At 34.5% G+C, this 23,302-nt stretch overlaps 1 protein-coding gene across 7 annotated transcripts; it reads left to right on the top strand.

The window, feature by feature from the left end:
• Positions 1-1,076: 1,076 nt before the first annotated feature.
• LOC110115600 (probable ADP-ribosylation factor GTPase-activating protein AGD11) lies at positions 1,077-20,135 on the top strand. Of its 7 annotated transcripts, XM_028701483.1 has the most exons (10): positions 1,077-1,434; positions 1,547-1,654; positions 1,756-1,834; positions 8,450-8,543; positions 10,713-10,788; positions 15,423-15,586; positions 15,669-15,873; positions 17,489-17,605; positions 17,687-17,782; positions 19,677-20,135. In XM_028701483.1, exons 4-10 carry the CDS (start codon positions 8,479-8,481, stop codon positions 19,959-19,961), a joined length of 1,008 nt encoding a protein of 335 aa, XP_028557316.1. In that variant the 5' UTR covers positions 1,077-1,434; positions 1,547-1,654; positions 1,756-1,834; positions 8,450-8,478; the 3' UTR covers positions 19,962-20,135. The 7 variants fall into 7 exon arrangements, with proteins under 7 accessions (XP_028557316.1, XP_020704527.1, XP_020704525.1 ...); XM_020848868.2 differs by having other exon boundaries at positions 1,547-1,834; XM_020848872.2 differs by lacking the exons at positions 1,547-1,654; positions 1,756-1,834 and having other exon boundaries at positions 1,079-1,434; positions 19,677-19,802; positions 19,867-20,135.
• Positions 20,136-23,302: the final 3,167 nt, after the last annotated feature.

Raw genomic sequence — 23,302 nt, forward strand, 5'->3', positions numbered from 1 at the left:
TGTTACCAAGAAATCACCATCGTGATTCCTAAATCCTAAATTAACAGAGAACTACAACTGTACAAATGCAAAACAACAACAAGTAAAACACAATAGCACCACTACTCAGTTGTCAACAGAGATGAGCACAGATAAACAACATAGAGTCGGAGAATAATTCACCATTTTACCCTAAATAGCATAATATAAGATATTCCAAAGGATTTCCTCCTTAGAGCATAATATGAATTATGAAGCCTATAATTGATTAAAAAAATCCTAATTTGAAAAATCCTAAAATTCTAAATCTGTGCGCATGTCTGTAAAACCTTAAAAAGGACGTAAAACCTTGAAATAACTTGAATCAATGAATTTTATTAACCTCCAAAATCATCAGCACAAAAATAAACAAAAACCCTAAAATATTAAATAGACAAATAGATAAAAATGACAATTCGGTTCGGCCTGGAAGGTGCGGCTTTGTCAAAGTCTGCAGTGTAGGAACTTTTATTACATCCAGTGAACGTACGCTCCTCTACGTTCGGTTTTAGACCAAAACAGCGCAATACCGAGTTTTTTGAAAAAACTCGGTACAACTCGGTACTCGGTATTGCGCTTTTTTTGCCTACAACCGAACGTAGAGGAGCGTGCGTTCACCGGATAAAATAAAAGTTCTCAGTTGTAGGCACAAACAAGAGAAACGACGAATGGAGAGCCTCAGACGTCGCAACCAAACTCGATTTTTGCCGGCATTTTGCGCCATTTCTTTCTCTTAACCGAACTCATCTGAGAAAGGAGAGAAAGAAACGACGATGATTTGGGGGGCTAAATGACGTTCCACTGGAGATGAATCACGACACTTTTTGATTTTACTGCATTTTGCAATGAAAAATAAGAGTTTGGGTTGGAGATAGCCTTAGCCGAAATGCTCAAATGCCGAATAGGAGGATACAGAATGCTCTATTGATTGTCGCTTTTATTATTCATTAATTTGACAGACACAGGTTATAACTGGGTCAGATTCGTGTTTCTGGGGTCCACGGAGTGAGACCCAACCGAAGTTTTGAGGGTGGGATTAGGTATTGGCACCCCTTGTCAAAACCCAAGAGGTAACTTGGTCGTCAAGGGAGGCCATGTCTGTGTAGTTGGTCGCAATTATGGATGAGGGCAGTAGAGCTATCGTTTCCTTGCTAGAAGAAGAAAGTCAGAAACCTCCTTGAAACCTCCTTGCCTGGAGTTTCTTTTACCGTTCGTACTGTTTGATGAGCCATTCTGCCATTTACTAAGCGCCTCCACTTGATTCATTTGGAGTGGGAGCGAGCTTTTCTGTTGCAGGATTTTTGATTTAGGAAACTAACGGCGATTCTTGCCGTCAGATAAGAAGATTTAAGTGATTCAGGGTTCTATCGTAAATGAGCAGCCATCAAGAAAATTATAATTCGGCGACCCATCTAGGTCAGATTCTCCTCCTTGTTGTTTGCTTAGGGTCATTTATTTCTTTGGTTTATTTTGATCATTTCGTCAATCATGCGAAGTTGATGTTTGCTATTTAAAATGAGAAACAAAGGGATCTCCCGTGCCTTCAGCTCCCAAAATTTGCTTCCCCATCTTAAAATCGCTCATCGAACTACACACGACGGAGGCGACTTTCGATTCGAAGGAGAGGAATCCATAGGTGAGCTCTTATACGAAGATCCATTGATGCTTGATTGGGCTGGAAAAGAACGCGCTCCATTTGTTTTTTATCCCCTCAATTAATATTTGATCGGGGTCCAGGGGAGTTGTTGTCGTCACCGGTTTATGCTCATAGCCATTGTTTGACGGAGGTCTCAGGGTCGCCATTGCGATTTTGACGGTAATGTTCCATCGAAACCTCCCACCATTTATTGAGTAGGTGCTGAGCATGGCTGTAGTCGCCCAATTTGGTTCGTAGGCTGTTAGCGTTCAGTGTATTCATGGAAAAGGTTTCGGGGCAGTATTATTAAAAATATATACGAAATAATATTAATAATAATAATTGTTGCGTACTAGAATATTCGCGGCGTTAGAAAAATATATAGTTTAACGTCTTAGCTTTGTACGAATATGCAATACACAATTAGATAAAATAGAGGGTGTATCATTTATAAGTGATACCAAGATTTTTATATAAAAAATCCTGAAAAGGGGAAATATCACAGGGCCTAGCCCAGTTTGAATGAATCCACTAATATTTGCAGTTGATTACAAATGAGACGCTTCATTGAAGGAAAGGCCTTGGCTTGATGTAACAAATATATTTCATACATGATGCATTATGTGGTGGAAATTGGAAGAATCAGAATTGATATGTTTGTTTGGTCGGCAGGACCATAGTTAGCTGGAAACAGAGGTCGGAAGGACCATATTTGGGTGACGGTGGTCGGAAAAATTATACTCGGCTGGTGACAAATGTCAGAAAGATCGATGCCAGGAGACGGAGGTCTGAAGGACCGTAGTCGGAAGTGACGGAGGTCGAAATGAACGATGTCAGGAGACGGAGGTCGGAAGAACCTTAGTTGGCGGGCGACGAAGGTCGAAAAGATCGTAGTTGATAGGTGACGAACGTCGTAAATACTGATGTCAGGAGATGGAGGTTGGAAGGACCGTAGTCGGCAGGAGGCAGAGGTCGAAAAGACTGTAGTTGGCAGGTGATGGAGGTCGTCAAGACCGATGTCAGGAGACGGAGGTCGGAAGGATCGTAGTCGACTGGTGACAGAGGTCGAAAAGACCTTAGTCGGTCGGCATGTGATAGAGGTCTTAAAGACCGTTATCTGGCAACAGAGGTCAAAAGGATCATTGTCAGGTGGAAGTCTGGCGTTAGTCGGCGACCGAGTGGAAGTCTGGCGTTAGTTGGAGGCCGAGTGTAAGTCCAGTGTTAGTCAGAGGCCGAGTGTAAGATTAGTGTCATTCGAAGGCCGAGTGTAAGTCCAGTGTCAGTCGGTGGCCGGGTAGAAGTCCGGTGTCAGTTGATGGCTGGGAAGAAATCCGACGTTAGTTGGTGACCAGGTAGAAATTTGGCATCAGTTGTGACCGGGCAGAAATCCGGCGTCAGTTTGTGGTTGTACAAAAATCCGACGTTAGTCGGTGGCTGTGATGAAGTCCGGCGGTTGTTGAGGAGTCTGGTGGCAAGAGAACTCTCTTCTTTTTCTTCCCTCTCTTCTTACTTAGTCCCCTCTCCTTGAGAAGAGGGGTCTATTTATAGTTTTTTGATAGTGGCATGACCTGTAAATAGGAGGAAAATCAAGGGTAAATTGAGAGTGGTTTGAATAGATGACCATTGTTAAATGCCTTAATCGTGGACCGTTTATTGGGCATTTGAATCTCTTAATGATATCAAAATTTGGCGATTTTGGGCTCGTTGGATTCGTCTCATCGAGCCACTCGATTCGACTATAAGCATGTCACGTTTGGAAACCGTTTGATAATCCAAATTATGGTTTGAACCTTCCAAATATGCTTCGGGTCTTGGATTTGGACTTATTTGGGCTTGGATTGAGTCTAATTTGGTGTCGTTGGATTCATATTTTCGAGACGTTCAGTTCGACTGTAGGTTTGCTAAAATCGGAGTTCATATGGTCCCTGATTTAATTTTTGAAATTTCCAACTTGATTTTTCCTTGAGATTCGTGCCCGATCAATATAATTTTTTGATGATATATCAATAATAATAATTATTATGATAATAATAATTTTTATTATAATATTATTATAATAAATGCATGCATTCTTTATAAAAAAGACCGTCATTACAAAGGACATTTCCAAATGTTTTGACTTCATTTTGATCTATATATATGTCTTTATTCATGGAAAAGGTTTCGTGGCGGTATTATAAAAAATATATACGAAATAATGGAAAATAGATGCATACATTCATTATAAAAAAGATTGTCATTATAAAGGACATTTCCAAATGTTTTGACTTCATTTTGATATATATGAAAATCATGTGCATTTTCTATTGTCTTTATTCTTAACTCATGGCTTCAAAGTAGTTGTAGCATTATCAATTTTAGCTAATGAGAGTGCTGTCCTGCTGTTATTCTCTCTTGCTTCTCTAGAATACATTTTGGTGCGAACTTTGGATATACTTCACTGCCTGTTATTAAAACATTTTAATATGTTTCAAAGCACCCAATCAGATCTATGTTATTAATTACTCTTCTCATAATAAGCCAGTATTCATCGTTCAATGCTTGCATTCATAACCTGCTACGCCCTAGTGTGTCATGGTGTAATGAACATACATTTCTGTGATCTTTGATGGTTTGAGGATCTATTTGAGGTGGCTGTAAAGTAATAGCAGGATTATTGTGGGAAATTAATTTTTTTTAAGCTATTGTGGCTATAATAATTTTTTACCTTTTGAGAAAGTCATATGACAATTTTCTTGGAGCTATCACATTAGTAGATTTGGTTGTAGAAAGTTATTTTTCGCCAAGAATTTTTTGAAAAGCAATAAGTTATAGCCAAATATAATTGTTATAGCTTTTTGGAAAGCAAAGCTTTGAAATAGCAACCCCAACAAACCCCTGGTCCTTGTAAGAATCGTTAAGTACAATCCTTACAAGCTGAGTGATGTTTATTTTTTTAATGCTCATTCTAGCCATTTTAAGCAATTTTGACTCTTCCTATGGTTAGACTATCCTCATATGCATCAAATGGACTTGTTAGTCTTTTTGACATGCTCTCATTGGAAGCATACAACATTTGCTGAATTAATGAATGACAAAGAACTTAATATTCATGCCGACTTTTTATGGATTGTTCTAAATTTTGAAAGCAATTCTTTTGTATGCCTTGCGGTAGAATTCAGAGGATTGTACAAATAGAAGGTGTTTCAGCCTTTCAAAAGTCAGCTGACATTTCCGATAGTGCTTCAAAATATGTTTGCAATATTAGATTTATTTAACAATCGCTTTGATATACAACTAATATGTCTACAAAAAATTATAATAAGAACAAACAAAATGATGTTCTCTAGATGGTCTCAACCATGTATATGAGTGGAGCATAATATTTGTTAAAATTATTAGAACGAACGTCAAATTTGAGCTTCTTTCTTTCAACATCTAGTTGCAACGCCTAAAATAAAAAATAAAAAATAGAAAACGATCTAAAAAATCACATAAATAATAAGGATTCTTAGAAAAAATCATTAGTGCATGAATAGAACTGTCACATCAATAAATTCCAAACTACATGAAATGACTTTGAGCACTTTGAGAAATTAGAATTAGCCTAGAAAGTTGATTTGATTTCTAATAACAATGGAAAGTGCTGATAAAATAGGAATTAACCATAGAGCTCAAGAAGAATGCGAAACAATAGAAATATCACAAATGACTCATAGTTCTCAATATTTATGCAAGTGCGTCAACATAATAATGCAAGTTGATTAAATGAGTCAATTTAAATATATACAATATTGGCTCGGTTGATCAAGTAGATAACCTAGAAACTCAATTTCAATCTAGTTATTGCCCAATTGAACCAATACTCCTGATAAGCCACCATCATCAAGATTCCTTGCCTATGTGCTGGATCACAGAACTCATAGTTATAGCCATCCTAATTAGGGCAACAACACATGCATTTATTGCTCTTAAATTTTGTATCATAAGTCTCAACCCATTCATCCTTTTCAATAACAAGAGTTATCAATTCAAATATTCATATTAAAGTTCAAAATAACTTCAAATCCTTTGTGTGACCCAGTCAATCGAGCTATATGACTGTTAAGCCCATCAAACAAAAATTAAACCACTTTGACCCAGTCAATTGTGTTATGAGGCCCTTAAGCTCATCAAGCAAAAATTAAGCCACTCAGGCTGCCTTGCCTATAGGGCAAGATCATAATACCCTCCTTTTGGGCCGACTCTATTATATGAGCCGTAGTCCCATTGGGCATGCCAAAGATTATGTTGTAAGCCTTAGCCTTTGGGCAACTCAAAGTTCGAGCAATAAGCTTAAAATTTTAAATTAAAGTTTAAGGCTTCTAGTGAATGAAAACCCAAGTTCAACTAATTTGGGTTGACACAAAGCCAATAAACCCTCTATCAAAGAACTGGCCTTTTAATATATGTAAGCTTCATTACTATTAATATAGGCCTTCCAATAGATATAAGATTCATCCTAATTAAACTCAAGCCTTCTAATTGATGTAAGCCCTAACCCAATTTATATTTAGGCTAGCTACGATGTGAATGTGTTCATTAATCAATTGAAATTAAAATCATCCAAAACTTATGTATATTTACCTTAGTGTGCTCGAGATACTTAAGGGATGCAACCTATGGTTGCTAATTAGATTCTTTGTACATTATGACTTGTTGATCTATAATGCTAGTAGATTGGATCTGTTGATATGTATGATATGGTGGAATTATAAGATTATAATGTGTATACTTCTATTTCCCCAACTTTCTTTAATCAACTCAATTGAAACCTATTAATTAAGAGTGCTCTTTTGCCAGTAGGAGAAGTCATTAATGATGGGAGCTTGCACTCGTAGGAAGTTTCGATCCTAGATCTAAATAAGTAATATTTTGGCATTAACAAAGGTTAAAAAAGAAATAATCTACCTCATGGAAGATGAATCCCCAATTTCAAATAAGAGTAAGTACTTTTTTTGAGCAATCGCTTGAGACTTTAAACAAATTGGTTATTTAAGGCAATTCATGTCTAGGCCTTTCATTTGTTATATATGCTTATTCCTGCTAAAGAAATTGAACTATGAATTCAAGGTAATGATCTGAGCAAAAAGGATGATTTCAAGATGGGAAGGAAACATGGCGGGTTAAGTAGTTTATAGGCCCTAAAGTGCAAGTTGATTAGGAGTGGATTGAGTCCGGACAGAACTTAAGAAATGTCTAACATATAAACTGCATCTAAACTACAAATAAACATCAACATAGCACATTTCAGCAGTTCAAACAGTAGAATAGTCAACGAGAATGTATAAATGTTGGATTTTATTATGAAAATTCACTTCATTTATTAACAGGGTTGGTTATGTGAGATTATGAGGTACCATCTTGGTCATTGCTTTAGGTGATCATGTGAACTATATGGATATTGCATAATTAGTACCAATTTAGAGACACGGCTTCAAACATTCCATTTTCCCTCATCATGTTTGCTTTTTTCAAAATTTAAGAACTTTGCAAGCTTTTATGTTTCTCAGTAAATTTAGATCATATGTAGATTCCACTTTTTTTTCATCATTTGGGATATAGTTGTGAAAATTGATCTAACATATTGCTTTATCTAATAAGATGACTGTTATGGATAGACTCAATATTATGCATGAATCATGCGGTGAGGTAGATTTTAAGTTAATTGTGTAAAAACTTGATAATGAGTTAGGTAGTTTATTAGGTATTAACTCAATATCTATGCGTCAATCATATGGGAGGTAGGTTCAAACTTCTTATGTAAAAGCTTGAAAATGCATTGGGTTTCTATCTATATTAGTTGATGTGTGGAAATTTAATTAGTATGAAAGCATAAGACAGTTTTGAGTTTTTAGTGAAGGAGTTGATAATTAAATAAGAAGAGGGAGAAGAGGAGAGAAAAGAAGAAAGAAAGAGATTAAAATCATAAGTTCATTTCCAGTAGATAGAAGGATCACTTGACAAACAAAGGAAACCTTTTTGAGGGACTGTTGAAATGGATAATTTTCAGGTAAATGATTTCATAATCTTTTTAATCTCTCCTTATTTCTCTTACCTGTATTAAGAGACTGGGCTTTTTTTCTTTGTTGAGCGAAGGTGTAATCGGATTCTAGGAATGGCTAGTGTCATTTTATTAGACAAGGTGATTATGTTTTTTTTATTAGTGGATTATATCTTCTCTCATCATCCATTGTTGTAGTCTTACTCAAATCAACTCATGTAAGTTTGGTGTTATTTTCTTGTGCTGATTCATTTTTGTAGTTATTTGTGGCTCATAAAGTTAATTGTAGCTTTTTTCTTGAACAGTGGCAAGGAAAGAATTCATTATGGAGTTGATTATTTATTCTCTAAGTTGGTTAAAGAATGCTTCACAGAATATTTCAGTCAAACTTTCACCTAAAAAACCAATGAACTTAGTTGTGGCTTCTCTAAGATAATATAAAATGCATTAAAAAATTCTCTTATTAATCATTATGTTAGCAAGAGCTCAATGATTTTTTTATTTTATTTTGCTCTTTTACATAGATAAGATGATTCTTCAATGCTAAGTTCCATCATGCGTGCTTTTTTACATAAATGGGTTATAATTGTTCTTGTATCAGAATTTTAAATTTTGCATATAGTGTGAATTTTTTTTCTTTAACAACCTGCAACAAGGGATAAGCTATGCATGTCAGGTGCTATGTTCTTTCATCATTGAACTGTTAATCCTTAAAAACATTCAGCATAAATATAATAATTGTGACTGAAAAGGTTTATATATCATGTTGATAGGTACTTCAAATGCAACAAAGGGTTTAGAAATGCTGTTGAGTCAACCTGGCAACAGAGTTTGTGCTGATTGTGGGTCTCCAGACCCAAAATGGGTGTACGTCCATGACTTGTGAACGCCTGTGCCAACATTTCTAGTTTTATTTAGTTGGAAACAATAGAAAAGCTAGTTTGTTATCCTTGTATCATATTTTATCCGCCTCTTGCAATATTTCATTGTTTCTTCATTACCAAATTTTAATGCAATTTATTCTCTCTCGTTTTTTTTTTCTTAAAAGAAAAGTGGCTTAGCTAGAAGCATAATTGCTGAAGAAGTTTTATGAGACTCGTCATAGAAAGAATTTTGTAATCAATTTGGCACGGAGATATTTTATGGCACTAAATTAGTATGGCCTAATAATCTATAGAAAATTATGAATTCATTTTCTATTTCTATCTGGATATTCTTGGTATTGTTAAGGGATGAGGATCCTTGAGTTTTAGACATGCTTTGAAGGCAGGTTTTCACAAATGTTGCATCAAGAAGAAGGCAACATTGCTATGACCCAGTTTTCCCGCATGTAGTTATATCTCAGATGTTGTCTGCATGTACTCCTAGCAGATGATAAGGTACGGAGGCTTTGGGTGAGAATGTAATATTTTATATATTTTTAAGAAAATTCCATTCAATATACGTTGAATGAACCAACGCTTCTTTCACCAGGTTAATTGATTCAAAACTATTGAAAATCTTTCAGGGGGATATTGTATATTATAGACTTTGTATTTTACTACTTTTCCTAAATGCAACGATTCTAGTTAATAGCTATGAATCACAAAAACAAAATCTAATGAAAAGATAAACATGCCACGTCAGGAGGATTTGATAAACCTTGTAATACTAGGAAATGACATGCCTTTCATAGTTGATGAATTTGGTTATAAGAACCTATTATTACTGAATTTTTTAGCGCATGCAATTAAAACCCACACCGTTATTTGTGAAAATTTTTGTAAAATATATGAAGCACAGTTGATAATGAATATGTTGAAGAAAGAGTCAAAGAAAGTTCGATAGAAGTATAGCAGAGAAATAGAAATGTGAAAAAAAGAACTAGATGCATTTACTAACTTAACCATAGTGTCAAGATATATTTGCAAGTTGCATCCGAGAAGTTTCGAAAAGGTTGAAAATTTTTTCCCCAACAAAAATTAGTGTAGAAGGGATGCTATTCGGTATGTCTACATGTTGTATTGTGATGTGCAAGTGCCATGTCTTCGACACGATTTCTACATGAATTCAACTGCCCTTTAAAATTTTCTATGATTTTTAGACAAGTATAAAAGAACCAATACTGCGGAAACTGTCTACCTTGTGAAATGTAGTCTGCAGAATCAAAGATATGTTGACTTGATGAGTAGCTTTTCTAAGATGTGCTAAGCAAAATTGGAGGAAACTTGTACCTTTGTTAGTTGAAGAACAAATATATTGAAGATTATAACGGATTGTAAAACGGCTATTTGGAGAGTTCATCAATACTCTTATATTACTGAAATGACTGGAGATGGTCAATCTATGCAGGAATAAAGTGGTAATGCTTCTGTTAAAATCTTTTCATGCATGTCAGAAACATGCTGTGGCCTTTATGTAACCATGTAAGCATGGACTCATATAATTACTATATTTGGGACAACGCATGGGCTAATCTAATATTTTGATAACAGGATTGAGGAACCTGATAGAGCTTGCTGAATTCTGGAGGGCATCATTTGATTAAAGTTGCTCACTATGGAGTACAGATTGTAACACTCCATTAACCATTTGATGCATGTTTGATTCCGCTGATACTCTCTACACAAGCACTAATTAGATATGAAACCTAAATTTATGAAAGTTTAAACTTCCGGGACATGTTTACTGGCATTGGGACATGGCGTATGGCAACCTTTTTGCTTTTGAATAAATTACTCAAGGAAAACTGTTTCGTTTGAATATTTCATTTATTTATAATCACAATGATGCTTTAAATATTTGGAACATTTTTATCAATTTAAATGATGTGATAGTCAAATTTTTGTAATAGTGGACGACCTCGTTATTACTTAAAAGTTGAAAGTTCTACATTTGATTTCCTCCTTGAGTTGCTGTTTTAGGTATTCAAGTTGCATTGAATATTATGAACCTTTGTGATTTGCATTCATATGCCTTTTTAATGTATTTTCCTTTTGTTTGTATTTGCATATTTCTTGGCTTTTCTTAATGATTGAACTGAACAAATGAAATCAGGTCACTGAGCCATGGAGTATTTATCTGCATCAAGTGTTCAGGCATTCATAGAAGCCTTGGCGTTCATATATCCAAGGTATTAATAATAGGCCGCATTGCTATATTTTGTTTCTTGCAATATCTTTCTCTAATTTTGTTTTGTTAAAAAATTATTGTTTTAATAACTTAATTTTTTGTTGGATAGATTAGTGTTATGATTGTAGTCTCAAAAGTTGTCGTCATCATCTGCATCATCATTAGCCTCATCTCTATATTTGTGGCTGGTTTTATAAATTCTCAATTTCCATTCATCTTTACTTAGTGTTGCATGTCATTTTGCACAACTTCTATTCAAGTTACCTTCAATCTATATGGTTTTGATCTTATGCATGCATGAATGCTTATGGCATCTCGAAAGCATTTTATGAAAATTCAAACACCATCAAACACCTCCTCTTATGCTATATATATAGAATTCAAATAAAACTAGAATGCTACATGATAATATCAAAGTAAAAGCACATCGAACCTAAATTTTTGTTTCAACTTGTTACACCCTAGGTTTCAATGGTGGTAAACACTGACAATAAGGTTTATAATGAAGGAACTTAACCTACACCCCAGATGACATAACCTTGCTGTTAAGTCCAAGAATGGCAAGTTTGTGTTACAATATGTTTAAATCCAAATCTTCCCTTGGCCCTTGATCCCATGGCCAGCATGAGAATCCGTGGGAGGCTCACCTAGATCACGTAGTTAAATCTCATCCGTCCCTTAGCCCTTAATCCCACCACAACCAACATGGGAATCCATGGGAGGCTCACCTGGATCATGCCAATCTCCTATATTTGAGTGGTTGATTTATGAAGGATTTAATTAGGCAAATTATATATGATTCTATAGTTATTTGTTTTTTTATTAAGATATCTTGTATAGATCTATAAATAGAGATATATTTGTGCAAAAACGCTAAGCCTTTTCCCTCTCCAAATTCTCTGAATTTAACATGGTATCAGTGCCTTGAATCGAAGGAAGAGGAGAGGAGCAACCGACCTTCATTGCTAGAAATATGAGGAATGTATCTCACCACTAGGCTTCATTGTTGGAATTCAAAGAAATATCGGTTCCCACCACCGGCCTTCATTGCCGAAATTTGAGGAATATTGGGCCTTCCACCGGCCTTCATTGATGGAATTCTGAGGAATGCTGGTACTTCCACCAGCCTTAATTATTGAAATTTTGAGGAATAATGGTCCTTCCACCTATCTTTATTGCCAGAATTTTGGGGAATACTGATCCTTCCACCAGCCTTCATTGCCGGAATCGCTGGGATATATGAATCAAAGAAAAGGAGAGGAGCAAACGACCTTCATTGTCATTGAAGATCAAACGAGAATCAAGCAGTCCAAACCATTTGTGCCCTCTTTATCATGCCTGTGGCCAGAAGAAGCGGAGGCAAGAGTCTCTTGTGATGTCTTGGTGCCGAACCAAGTGAAGAAGAGGACCGAGTGGGGGAGCAAGAAGGATCGAGCGGTTCGTTGTGTACGTGAAGACAAGCGAACCAAGAAGTTCTTGTGACCTGAGAGTCGATCGAGCGGAACGATCATGTAAGGGAACTGCGCCTGTGACTTATGCGTGTGCCCTAGTGTTGAGCCGAGCAATCCGTTCTCTGTGTGCGACTAGAAGCTTTTGTCTTCACTTCCCGGGGCAGATCAAACAAGAGTTTGTTTGGGTGGAGTAAAAAACGACTGGTTTGCATTAGGCCAAAAGTAGTTCGATCGGATGGGAGGAGATTCTTGTGCCGAGTATTGAGCCGCTTGAGACATGTTTTTTTCTGTTGCTATCCCTATAGCTTTCCACAACCCTAAAAACATATTTTCCTTTCTATTATCATGCCTTTATTGTCGGCCTTCCCTTGAGATTTGACAGGGTGACAAACACGAAGGATAATTAATCCACTTTCCATGTTGTCCGACCATTGGGCTTTATTTCCATTTTCGATATCTTGAGGGCTAATGTTCAATGCAGACTTCAATGTTCAATGCAGCCAGCATGAGGATATGTGGGAGGCTCACCTGGATCACGTCAATCTCCAATATTTGAGTGGTTGATTTAGGAAGGATTTTATTAGGGAAATTATACATGATTTTATAGTTATTTTTTTCTTTATTAAGATATTTTGTATAAATCTATAAATAGGGATAGATTTGTGCAATAAATTTGAGCATTTTCTTTCTCCAAATTCTCTGAATTTTACATGGAATCAAAGCCTTCAATCGAAGGAAGTGGAGAGGAGCAACTGGCCTTCATTGTCGGAAATATGAGTAATACATCCCACCACTGGGCTTCATTGTCAGAATTCAGAGAAATATAGGTTCTCACCATTGGCCTTCATTGCCGGAATTTGAGAAATATTGGGCTTTCCACTGGCTTTCATTGGTGGAATTATGAGGAATATTGGTACTTCCACAAGCCTTAAATGTTGAAATTCTAATGAGTAGTGGTTCTTCTACCTGTCTTCATTATCAGAATTCTAAGGAATACTGATCCTTCCACCGGCCTTCATTGCCGGAATTACTGGTATATATGAATCGGAAGAGGAGAGGAGCAAACGACCTTCATTGTCATTGGAGATCAAACGAGAATTGAGCGGTACAAACCGTTCGTGCCCCTTTATTGTGCCTGTGGCCAGAAGAAGCGGAGGCGAGAGTCGCTTAGCGTGTCTAGGCGCCGAAACAAGTGAAGAAGAGGACCGAGTGAGAGAGCAAGAAGGATCGAGCGGTTCCTTGTGTACGTAAAGCCAAGCGAACTAAGAAGTTCTTGTGACCTGAGAGTCGATCGAGCGGAACGATCATGTAAGGGAACTGTGCCTGTGACTTCTGGTGTGCCCTAGTGTCGAGCCGAGCTATCCGTTCTCTGTTTGCGACTAGAAGCTTTGTCTTCACTTCCTGGGGCAGATCAAGCAAGAGTTTGTATAGGTGGAGTCAAACGACTGGTTTGCATTATGCTAAAAGCTAGCTCGATCGGATGGGAGAAGATCTTCGTGCCGAGTATTGAGTCGCTTGAGACATGCTTTTTTTCTGTTGTTATCCCTATAGCTTGCCGCAACCCTAGAAACATATTTTTTTCCTTTCTATTGTCGTGCCTTTATTGTCGGCCTTCCCTTGAGATCTGAGAGGGTGAAAAACACGAAGAATAATTAATCCGCTTTTCATGTTGTCCCACCACTGTCCGTTATTTCCATTTTCGACATATTGAGGGCTAATGTTCAATGCAGCCTTCATTGTTTCCCTGCACCTTGCAGACTTGATTGAGATAGCCTTCATCGTTATCATTTGTCGCAATAATGTTTGAAGTTAATTTCTCCCAAGCTTTGACCAAATGGAGGACTTTATGATGCACATAGGGATTTGATAACTCTATTTTCCTGGAGCTAATTACCAAGCTAGGAATGAAATATCTATATTTCTCAGCTTGAGGGGGAGTGTTAAAATCCAAATCATCCCTTGACCCTTATCCCACGGTCAACATGAGAATCCGTGGGAGGCTCACCTGGATCACACAGTTAAATCTCAACCGTCCCTTAGCCCTTGATGCCACCACAGCCAGCATGGGGATCCATGGAAGGCTCACCTGGATCACACCAATCTCCAATATTTGAGTGGTTGATTTAGGAAGGATTTTATTAGGACAATTATACATAATTCTATAATTATTTGTTTCTTTATTAAGATATCTTGTATAGATCTATAAATAGGGAGATAAATTTGTACAATAAAGCTAAGCTTTTCCCTCTCCAATTCTCTGAATTCAACACAATAAGATAACTCAGAACTTGATATGATACTGACAGTAAGAGAACTAAAGCATAGTTTAATTCTTGAAGGTGAAATGATTGTATGCTCTAATTAAGAAATTTTAGAACCAAATATACTTAATGGATTTTTCTTTGTTTTCTTTGTTAACGATGGAATTATTACCCCTAGATTCATTAGATGTAGTAGTTTGAGTTTGAGTATTTTGACTATAAGATGGATTATTGTTGTATGAACTGACACATTTGTAGCATGAAATTTTAATATTTGCTCAACATCTAATATAAGTTGGAAAGAAATTTAATTTATGAGATTAATGTAGGGCGTTATTTCTCTTTTAATATCAGACCTTAAATCAATCTAGAACGTATTATTTTGGGATCTTCCATTATTTTGAAGGTAATTAATAATTTTTCAAATTTATTCTTATATTCAATTGTTATCTTTGTTCATTGTTTGAATAATTATACAAACAATTATGATGTAACAATGAGAGAGATTTTTCTTTAAATACAATTTTCATTTCTTTAACAACTGGAAGCTATAACGGACAGTTAGTGTGAATGGAAGATGGAGAGTTGTGCTCGTTGTCGGTGGGTCTGAGTTCTCTCAGCCATTGAGGCTGCAACCTGCTTCCATGGTTTGAAAATGACAGAAAGGAGGTTCTAAGGGATTAAGGGAGTGGAGATTTCTATCTTTACAAGTGAAAAAAAAAAATAATGTTACCCTAAAACAAAAGCTGTGTTTTCACTTACTGATAGGAAACAGGCCCTCCCGTTCAAGATTGAGTAGACAACAAAATGATTAATAATGCTGTGATAAGGATGCTTATGGCAGTTATACTCGATTTTATACTTCCTTATATATTGTATAAAATAATGATACGTTTGAAAAATTTTCCTGATTTCTCCTTCAGGTTATTTCAGTTAACCTAGATGAATGGACAGTTGAGCAGATTGATTCTTTAATTAATGGGGGTGGAAATACTGCTGTAAATATGAAATACGAAGCTTTCCTGCCCGGAGATGTTGAAAAACCAAAACCAGATGCTCTATTAGAGGAACGTTTTGATTTCATAAGGTACTTTGTAACACTTCACATCAATCAATTTTGTCCTTGGGTAGCAGTTTACTGAATATATGCATATCTACTTGACCTGCAGGAGAAAATATGAGCTCCAACAATTTTCATCTGTCCAAACTGTTTCTGCATCTACAGTATCATCTTTCAAATCACCTTTGCAGAACAATATCCCCAAAAATAAATACTTTGAGAAGCAACACACTGGTATCCGTCATACTCTAGCTCAAGCATTCAGAAACAGTTGGAGTAAAAAGGGATCTGAGCAGAAAGCATTCAGGTCGACGGTAAGTTGATCTTATTAAATTAATTGATAATGCAATGATTGTTGGGAATTAGACGATGATAACTAATTTAAATTATTGAGAGGAAATCTATGATGCAAAGGCAGTTCATATAATAAAATTTTGGATATCTTTACAACACCTACATTTGCCTGACATATTTTATACATTGCAATCTATCTGTTCAGTTAATAGAAATAAAAAATAAATAAACAAGCTTGTGTTATGTTTTAATTTTAAAATATATTATACAAATAATTTAAGTTAAGTGGCTTTTTCTTTTTTAATTTAAAATGTATTATATAAATAAATTAATAGAGACTTAATACTAATTTTGTTTTCCTTGACTATATTTTTTATGATATTTTTATAATTACATACATACCACTTAATACTATGCTATTTACATATTTAACACCTAAAACTTTAATATTACATAAATACCACCCATAGTTCATTTTCATATCAAATATGAGTGGTAGAAATGAAATATATGAGTGGTAGGAAAAAAATGTAAGTGGTATATTTGATATTAAATAATATAGGGTGGTATTCATGTAATATTAAAGTTTTAGGTGTTAGATATGTAAATAGGATGTTATAAAGTGGTATGTATGTAAATTTCCCTATTTATTTTTAATTTTTTAATAAAAGAATCAATTTTCTCAATTTTAAGCTAACAATGTATAATATCATGTGGCTATTCCTTTTTTAATTGAGTTTATGATATTTAATAGTTATCAATATAAATTTTATGTTACAAGCAATTGCAATAAGCTTATTTTATTATATGAATTTATTTCATATTTATTTAATTTTTGTGATAATTATATAATATTTTTTTATTTTAAAGGAATAATATTGTAATGACTTATTCAATTTTTACTTGTGTTCTATATTGTTGTATTCTGTTCATATCCTTGTGCTATTATTGGTGCATCGGTGGAGTTAATAAAATAAAAAGAAGATAAAGACACAAAATGCTTCAATAATTTTATATAGGTTAATTGAATTGAAGGATTTCATGCTGGCATCATTGTAAATTTTACTATGATGATAGAATTTTTATAGAAAAATGCAGAATTTGAATCTCAGATGTATCACATAAATACTGCCCTATATTGTTGTATCTTGTTCATATCCTTGTGCTGTTATCGGTGCCTCATTGGAGGTAATAAAATAAAAACTAGATAAAGACACAAAATACATCAGTAATTTTATATAGGTTAGTTGAATTGAGGCTATGTCATGCAGCTATCATTGTAAATGTTACTATGATAGAATTTTTATAGAAAAATGCAGAATTTGAATCTCTTAGTTGTATCACTTAAATCAATCCCTCTTTTATAAGGGGTAAAAAACTATTGCAATTGAAAATTACAATAAAATTTCATAACAACCTTAATAAAACAACTTGCAAATTTTAGATATCTTTTGAGGGCTCCTCCACCGAATCCCGGTGAGTGCAACTCTCAATAACGTTCACAAACAATATTTCTTCATAGCGATTTGATTAGACTCCACAATTTAACAATGTTTTTTTTTTTTTTTAATCAGTTTTCTATGATGATTCAGTGAGTTTTTGCTTTGGAATTTGACAGCAGAACTACTGTTACAGGTGGGCATGGTTGAATTTCTTGGTTTAATTAAGGTTAACATTATAAGGGGTACCAATCTTGCTATTCGAGATGTGCTAACCAGTGATCCTTACGTCATTGTAACTTTAGGACACCAAGTAAGAAGCTTTCGAATGAACAGATCTTTATATAATATTTCTTCCATTAAAATGTCTGAATTTGTTTGTTCTTTGTTGCAGACAATGAAAACAAGAGTAGTGAGGAGAAATTTAAATCCTGTGTGGCATGAAAGTCTGATGCTGTCAATTCCAGATCCTATTCCTCCACTTAGACTGGTGAGCTATTTCTTAGACTGATGAGCGAATTTTTAACCTTTTCTATTTGTTAAAGAGATGTGCTAGAATCCCTTAATTGTACCATGTTGTTGTTCTTATGGTTTATGTAGTCATGGTATTTGCTCATGAAAAGTAGACTTTCTTTCTATGTTTGGGTTGAATCTTAATCATTTTGCTGTTGGGAGAAAATGCATTATGAGAGCATTGACGCATGTGAGAACAAAATAAATATTCTACAACAAGAAAATCAGGAGAAGAATACGAGAGAATTTATTGAGAATTCTCTCGGTGAGAGTTAGGGGTGTCAATTTCGGATAACGGGTCGGGTTCGGGTCAAACCCAAAACTGACCTGGCACTATTCGGGTCAACCCGAACCTGATTAAAAACGGGTCAATCTCTGCTTTTCGGGTAAAAAACGGGTCAATCTCGGGTTGCCGGGTAAAAAACTGGTTTTTGGGTAAAAAAGGGTCAATTTCGGGTCAAAGGGTCGAACCGAATCTGACTCGATTTTTGAAACAGGTCGAATTGTTGAACTTGAACCCGACCCATTTCGGGGTCGGGTAAACCCGAAATTTTTGTGTCGGGTTTTCGGGTTGGGTCCAATATTGACACCCCTAGTCAGAGCCAGTTATGTTGAAAGTTTCACGAAGTGATGACTATCTACACTAGTCCATATATAAATATTGATCTTACTTTTATCTCACTAGTTTTCTCTCTCTCTCTCTCTCACACACACAAACACACATCTAATCTTCAAATATGAGTGAATTTTTCACTAGCAATGCTACCATCGAGAATAGAGAAAAAGATGATGCCTTCTATGTTGGATGATATCAATGATCAATCTTTATTTTTTTAATATAAGAGAGCCTTAAACTTCCAAGTCCTGAATGAGAAAAGTGGAGGGTTGTGTTAGGCGGTCAACAATCAGCGTAAAATTTGTTGAATAATCATGACATGAATTCTTTAATATATTATGTTAATGCTAGGACGTTATCTGGAAGCGACGAGTTGTATGACTTGAATACATCGACCAGTGAGCAAGGGTCGTTGCACTGGCGCCTCGGGTGCAATGCTAAATAGGCAAGAGTTCTCACATCATGGATGGATGTGGGCAAAAAAGCTAGTCCATGAAAATAAATTAGGATAGGAACTTGGAATATAGGTTTCCTTACAGGCAAGTTAATGAAATTAATATATATTTTGCATTTAGGAAACTAAATAGGTTCGAGAGAAGACTAAAGAGATTAATTGTTTAGGATTTAAACTATGGTATTTTGATAAGAATCATACTAGAAATGGTGTAGATGTGATTATAAATAAGTGTTTGAAGATAATGTTGTAAAACTTAATAGAATTGTAGAGAGAATTATAGTTTTAAAGATTGTTGTTGATGCTAAGATTATCAATAGAATAAGCACTTATGCTCCACAAATAAGTTTGGGAAAAAGTAGCTAGTGATATTAAAAATACTGCAAAAGATGCGCTGGGAGTATCAAAGGAAAAAGCTATTAATTGTAAAAATAGTTGGTGGTAGAATCAAAATGTGCAAGAAAAGATAAAAAATAAAAAGATTTGTTATAAAAATTAGTTTAGCTGTAAAAACTCTGATAATTGGGAAAGATATAAAGATCTCTTTTACACATGTATGTCTGAAAGTGAAAAATAAGTGATGCTTTGCAAAAATTAAATTATAATTTTAGTTAGTTAAAAAAAATAATAAAAGTGATGCCTTGCAAATGTTGTTTTTTTAATAAAGTAATATTTGATGGTAGGTGCGAAGAATCAGATCGGTGCAGAATGTTGAATTTGATAATCACTAGTTGAAAATCAAAACTGTATTTGACCTTTTATTGCTTAAAGTCAACAATGATTCAACTGTGTATTTTGCAGCAAGTGTTCGATAAGGATACCTTCAGCGCTGACGACGAAATGGGGGAGGCTGAAATAGATATCCAACCGCTCGTCGAAGCAGCCAAAGCATATGAGAAGTCTTTTTTAAACGCAGAGCCTATACAGGTTGGTAAGTGGCTTGCAACAGACTACAAAACACTCGTTAACGACAGTATTTTCTCCCTTGTAGATGGTAAGGTGAAGCAGGAGATTACCCTTAAGCTTCAGAATGTGGAGAGTGGCCACTTAGAGATGGAGCTACAATGCATGCCTCTTAGCCAATGATTTTTCATCTTACAGAATTGATTTTATTTTGAACTTTTTTGTGAGAGTAAATATTACATTTTAAGGGTTATAGTAAGTGCTATATCGTACTCAAGTAGTTGTGAGGTATAGCACTTTCTGCACTTATGTAAAATCTCATATAATTATATAAATATATTTTTCTTACATTCTTAATGTTTTTGTATAGAAGTTTAGCCCCTTACATTAGGGGTTTTTGTGTTTTTCTAATTTGAAATTTTAATTGGTAAAACAATTTTTATATAAAAGTAATTTTGACATAGGATCCTTATAAACTAACGTAGAGTTGGCTTGCATTATCTAACTGAGTAAAATTATGGTGTTGCACTAAATGCATGTAGTAATCCTTTTGTTGAAGGGCACACCTTAAAAAGAAAACGTTTATATTAAGATTTTAGGGCCGAATATTATTTTAATTGAAAAATATGGAAAAAATACAGTTTTAAAACGGCTTCGCAATTAGAGACATATATGTACAGGACGCCATAAAAGTAATGGTGATATGTCTCATTATTTGGATTGCCCATTAGAATACCTATTTTACATATTTTACATAATTAGATTATCATAAAATTTATTTTATTACAATCAATTTGATAATAACTCTAATATGAATGCTTTTCATGAGTAAAAAACATTTACAACAACATTAATACAATATAATATAAACAACAATATCAAGCTTTTATCCTACTACTTGGGATCGGTTATTTGAATCATTTATGGGCTTTGAAAAATTCAAGCCTAGCCTTCTCCGTGCCGTCTTTTTGTTAATAATGAGAGTTTTAACGGATTTAGGTTTCATGATAAATTTTCAGGAGGATTGGATTTTAGATTAGACATTACTTATGCAATCCTCTTGAAATCTTTTCTAAGTATCACTAATGACTTTCAAGGATGATTATAAGTGTTTGAAACTATTTAGAAAATTTTATTATTTTTTTAATTATTTTATTTAATTAATTTATTGTTATTATTTTTTATTTTTAAAGAATTTCAAGAGTCTTTTAATTTTCCTTTATTTAGAATTTAATTTTGAGTATCCTAATGCTTAAATCTATATTTTTTAGCATTTTATTTGAATTTATTATGAATTAAAAAATAATAGATCAATTATACATGTCAAACTTAGATTCTCTAATTTTAAACATAAGTTCATCTAAACATAAGCTTCAAACCCACTAAATATGGATTCATCAAAACCTTCCTATGTGTTACAATTAATCCCCTAATATAAATACATCTATACCTTCAGAGATTTAATTTGAACAATCTGTTGTTTAGATTTGAGTAAAATCACTATGAATCTAACCCTTGCATAAACATAAATAAATCATATAAATTTCAAGCTCTAATTCTATGTGGATGAAGAGCAATGAATTTCCAAAGTTTTGGTTCAAATTATGACCCATAACTTTGACACTTCAATTCTGAAAAATCCATTGATCATCAAGGCTCATAAAAATTAGGGCATGTAGCACACTTGCCCCAATTTTCACTATTTAAATTTGAGCTCAATCAGACCATTGATTAATGGGCATTCAAACCCTGATTACTCTCTACACAATAGTTAAAATATTCTATTTTTTTTAAAAGAAATAAAATTGGACTCAAGCTAGTTCTAATGAGCCGAAGAACTCAAAGATTTGCTGAAAATGAATTTATGGTAATTTTTTGAAGTTTGTAGCATTTTTTGAATCATTTTAACCTTTTAATTTGAATTAATTAATAGCAGGCAATGATTAGCAATCATTACATGGTGATGCACAATGACTTCGACTGTGATCAAACACGCATCGGCTTGAGGATCGCTCTGTTGTTCACTTATCCATATAGATGGTGAATTAGGACCGTTGATCCCAACGTGTGGTTTGGGATCAACGGTATGAGCATTGAATTTTGAAATTAGATTTTTCATTCGATTTGGACAAATAGATTTGGTTTGGATTTAATTTGATTAATGATTTGAAGGATTTGGATTTGAAATGATCATATCATTGACAATCATTAATGATTATCAATGATTGAATATGTGATCAATTGACAATCACTCTTGACTGTCAACTGATAATTTGATAAATGATTTTATTTTCTTATGTTTTGAGTTGATTGTGATGGTTAATGATTGATGAAAGTTTTTATTTTGAATTGATCATATAACTAATAATAATTTGGTGATTTTCAAGTGATTGATCATATGATCAAATGACAATCAAGGGTGACTATCAAGTGATGATTTTGAGGTCAGTGATTTGATCACTATGCCAAAGCACAGTGGTGAATTGGATTTGAGTTATTTGAATCAGAATTATTTTATCTCTTTTATAATAGATGAGTTATCTTATAAGTTAATTTGAACTTATTAAATTAAGCTCAAGTCAAACTATAACTCGATTAATAAATCAAGCTTAAGCTTAACTCATTTGTACATCTACTTGTGAACTTTATTATCCATGCTTAAATAAATTAAATTTAATTTATATTTTTTATTTTTAATATGTGCTACCCATGCTTCTTATTAGCTCACCTTTTCTTTAGTAATTTATCACATATAAATCTTAATATATTCTTCTCCACCGTGATCAATATGTAGTTGTCTTATTAAGGCTTAGCTCCGATTAGAACAGGACTAATGATTGACCATCAATTTTGAGTACATTGAAGGGCTTATTTGCTATTGAAAGTTAGACTTGAGGATAATTGATCTGGAATGATTACCTACATGTCGCCCTATGTTCATCGTTGGACCATCTTTTATATCAACCGCATTTCATTCCTCTGTCATGCTTATTAGTTAACAAATTTATTATTTGCAACCATTGCCTTCAACTTAGAAAGGTTGCAAATAGCATGTTCACGAACTACATACCAAGACATCCCTACATTGAACTCCTCAATGATTCGATTCTATCGCCTGTTGCATTTTTTCTTGAGCTAACACTTGTACCGCTGTCCATCATCTCATACGACTAATCATCGGGTTCTACTGCAAATATTCTTCACGAGAATTTGTGGGTGGATTTACATCTTCACTTACGTAGGGCCTGTGTGAGCACGTTTGTTGAAAGAATAAAAACATGGGTGCTTCATGCAAAGAGAAATGGTAAAGAGAATATAAAAATATCCTTACAACTAAAATTTTTTTCATAGGCGCTGCCCACGGAAACAACCATAGGGGCATTGCCCTTTGACCCTGCGACCTGACCGGGTAGGTCCAACCCTGCTAGGGGGAAATGCCCCCTTAGAACCTTAGTATATCTTTGAAATCTCTACACTTCTATAAGTTTGCCTCCCTAAAAATTAAGGTTGGTTCCGCCTCTAGG

Source organism: Dendrobium catenatum, unplaced genomic scaffold (assembly GCF_001605985.2).
Source record: "Dendrobium catenatum unplaced genomic scaffold, ASM160598v2 fragScaff_scaffold_1725, whole genome shotgun sequence".
NCBI classification, from domain to species: Eukaryota; Viridiplantae; Streptophyta; class Magnoliopsida; order Asparagales; family Orchidaceae; genus Dendrobium; species Dendrobium catenatum.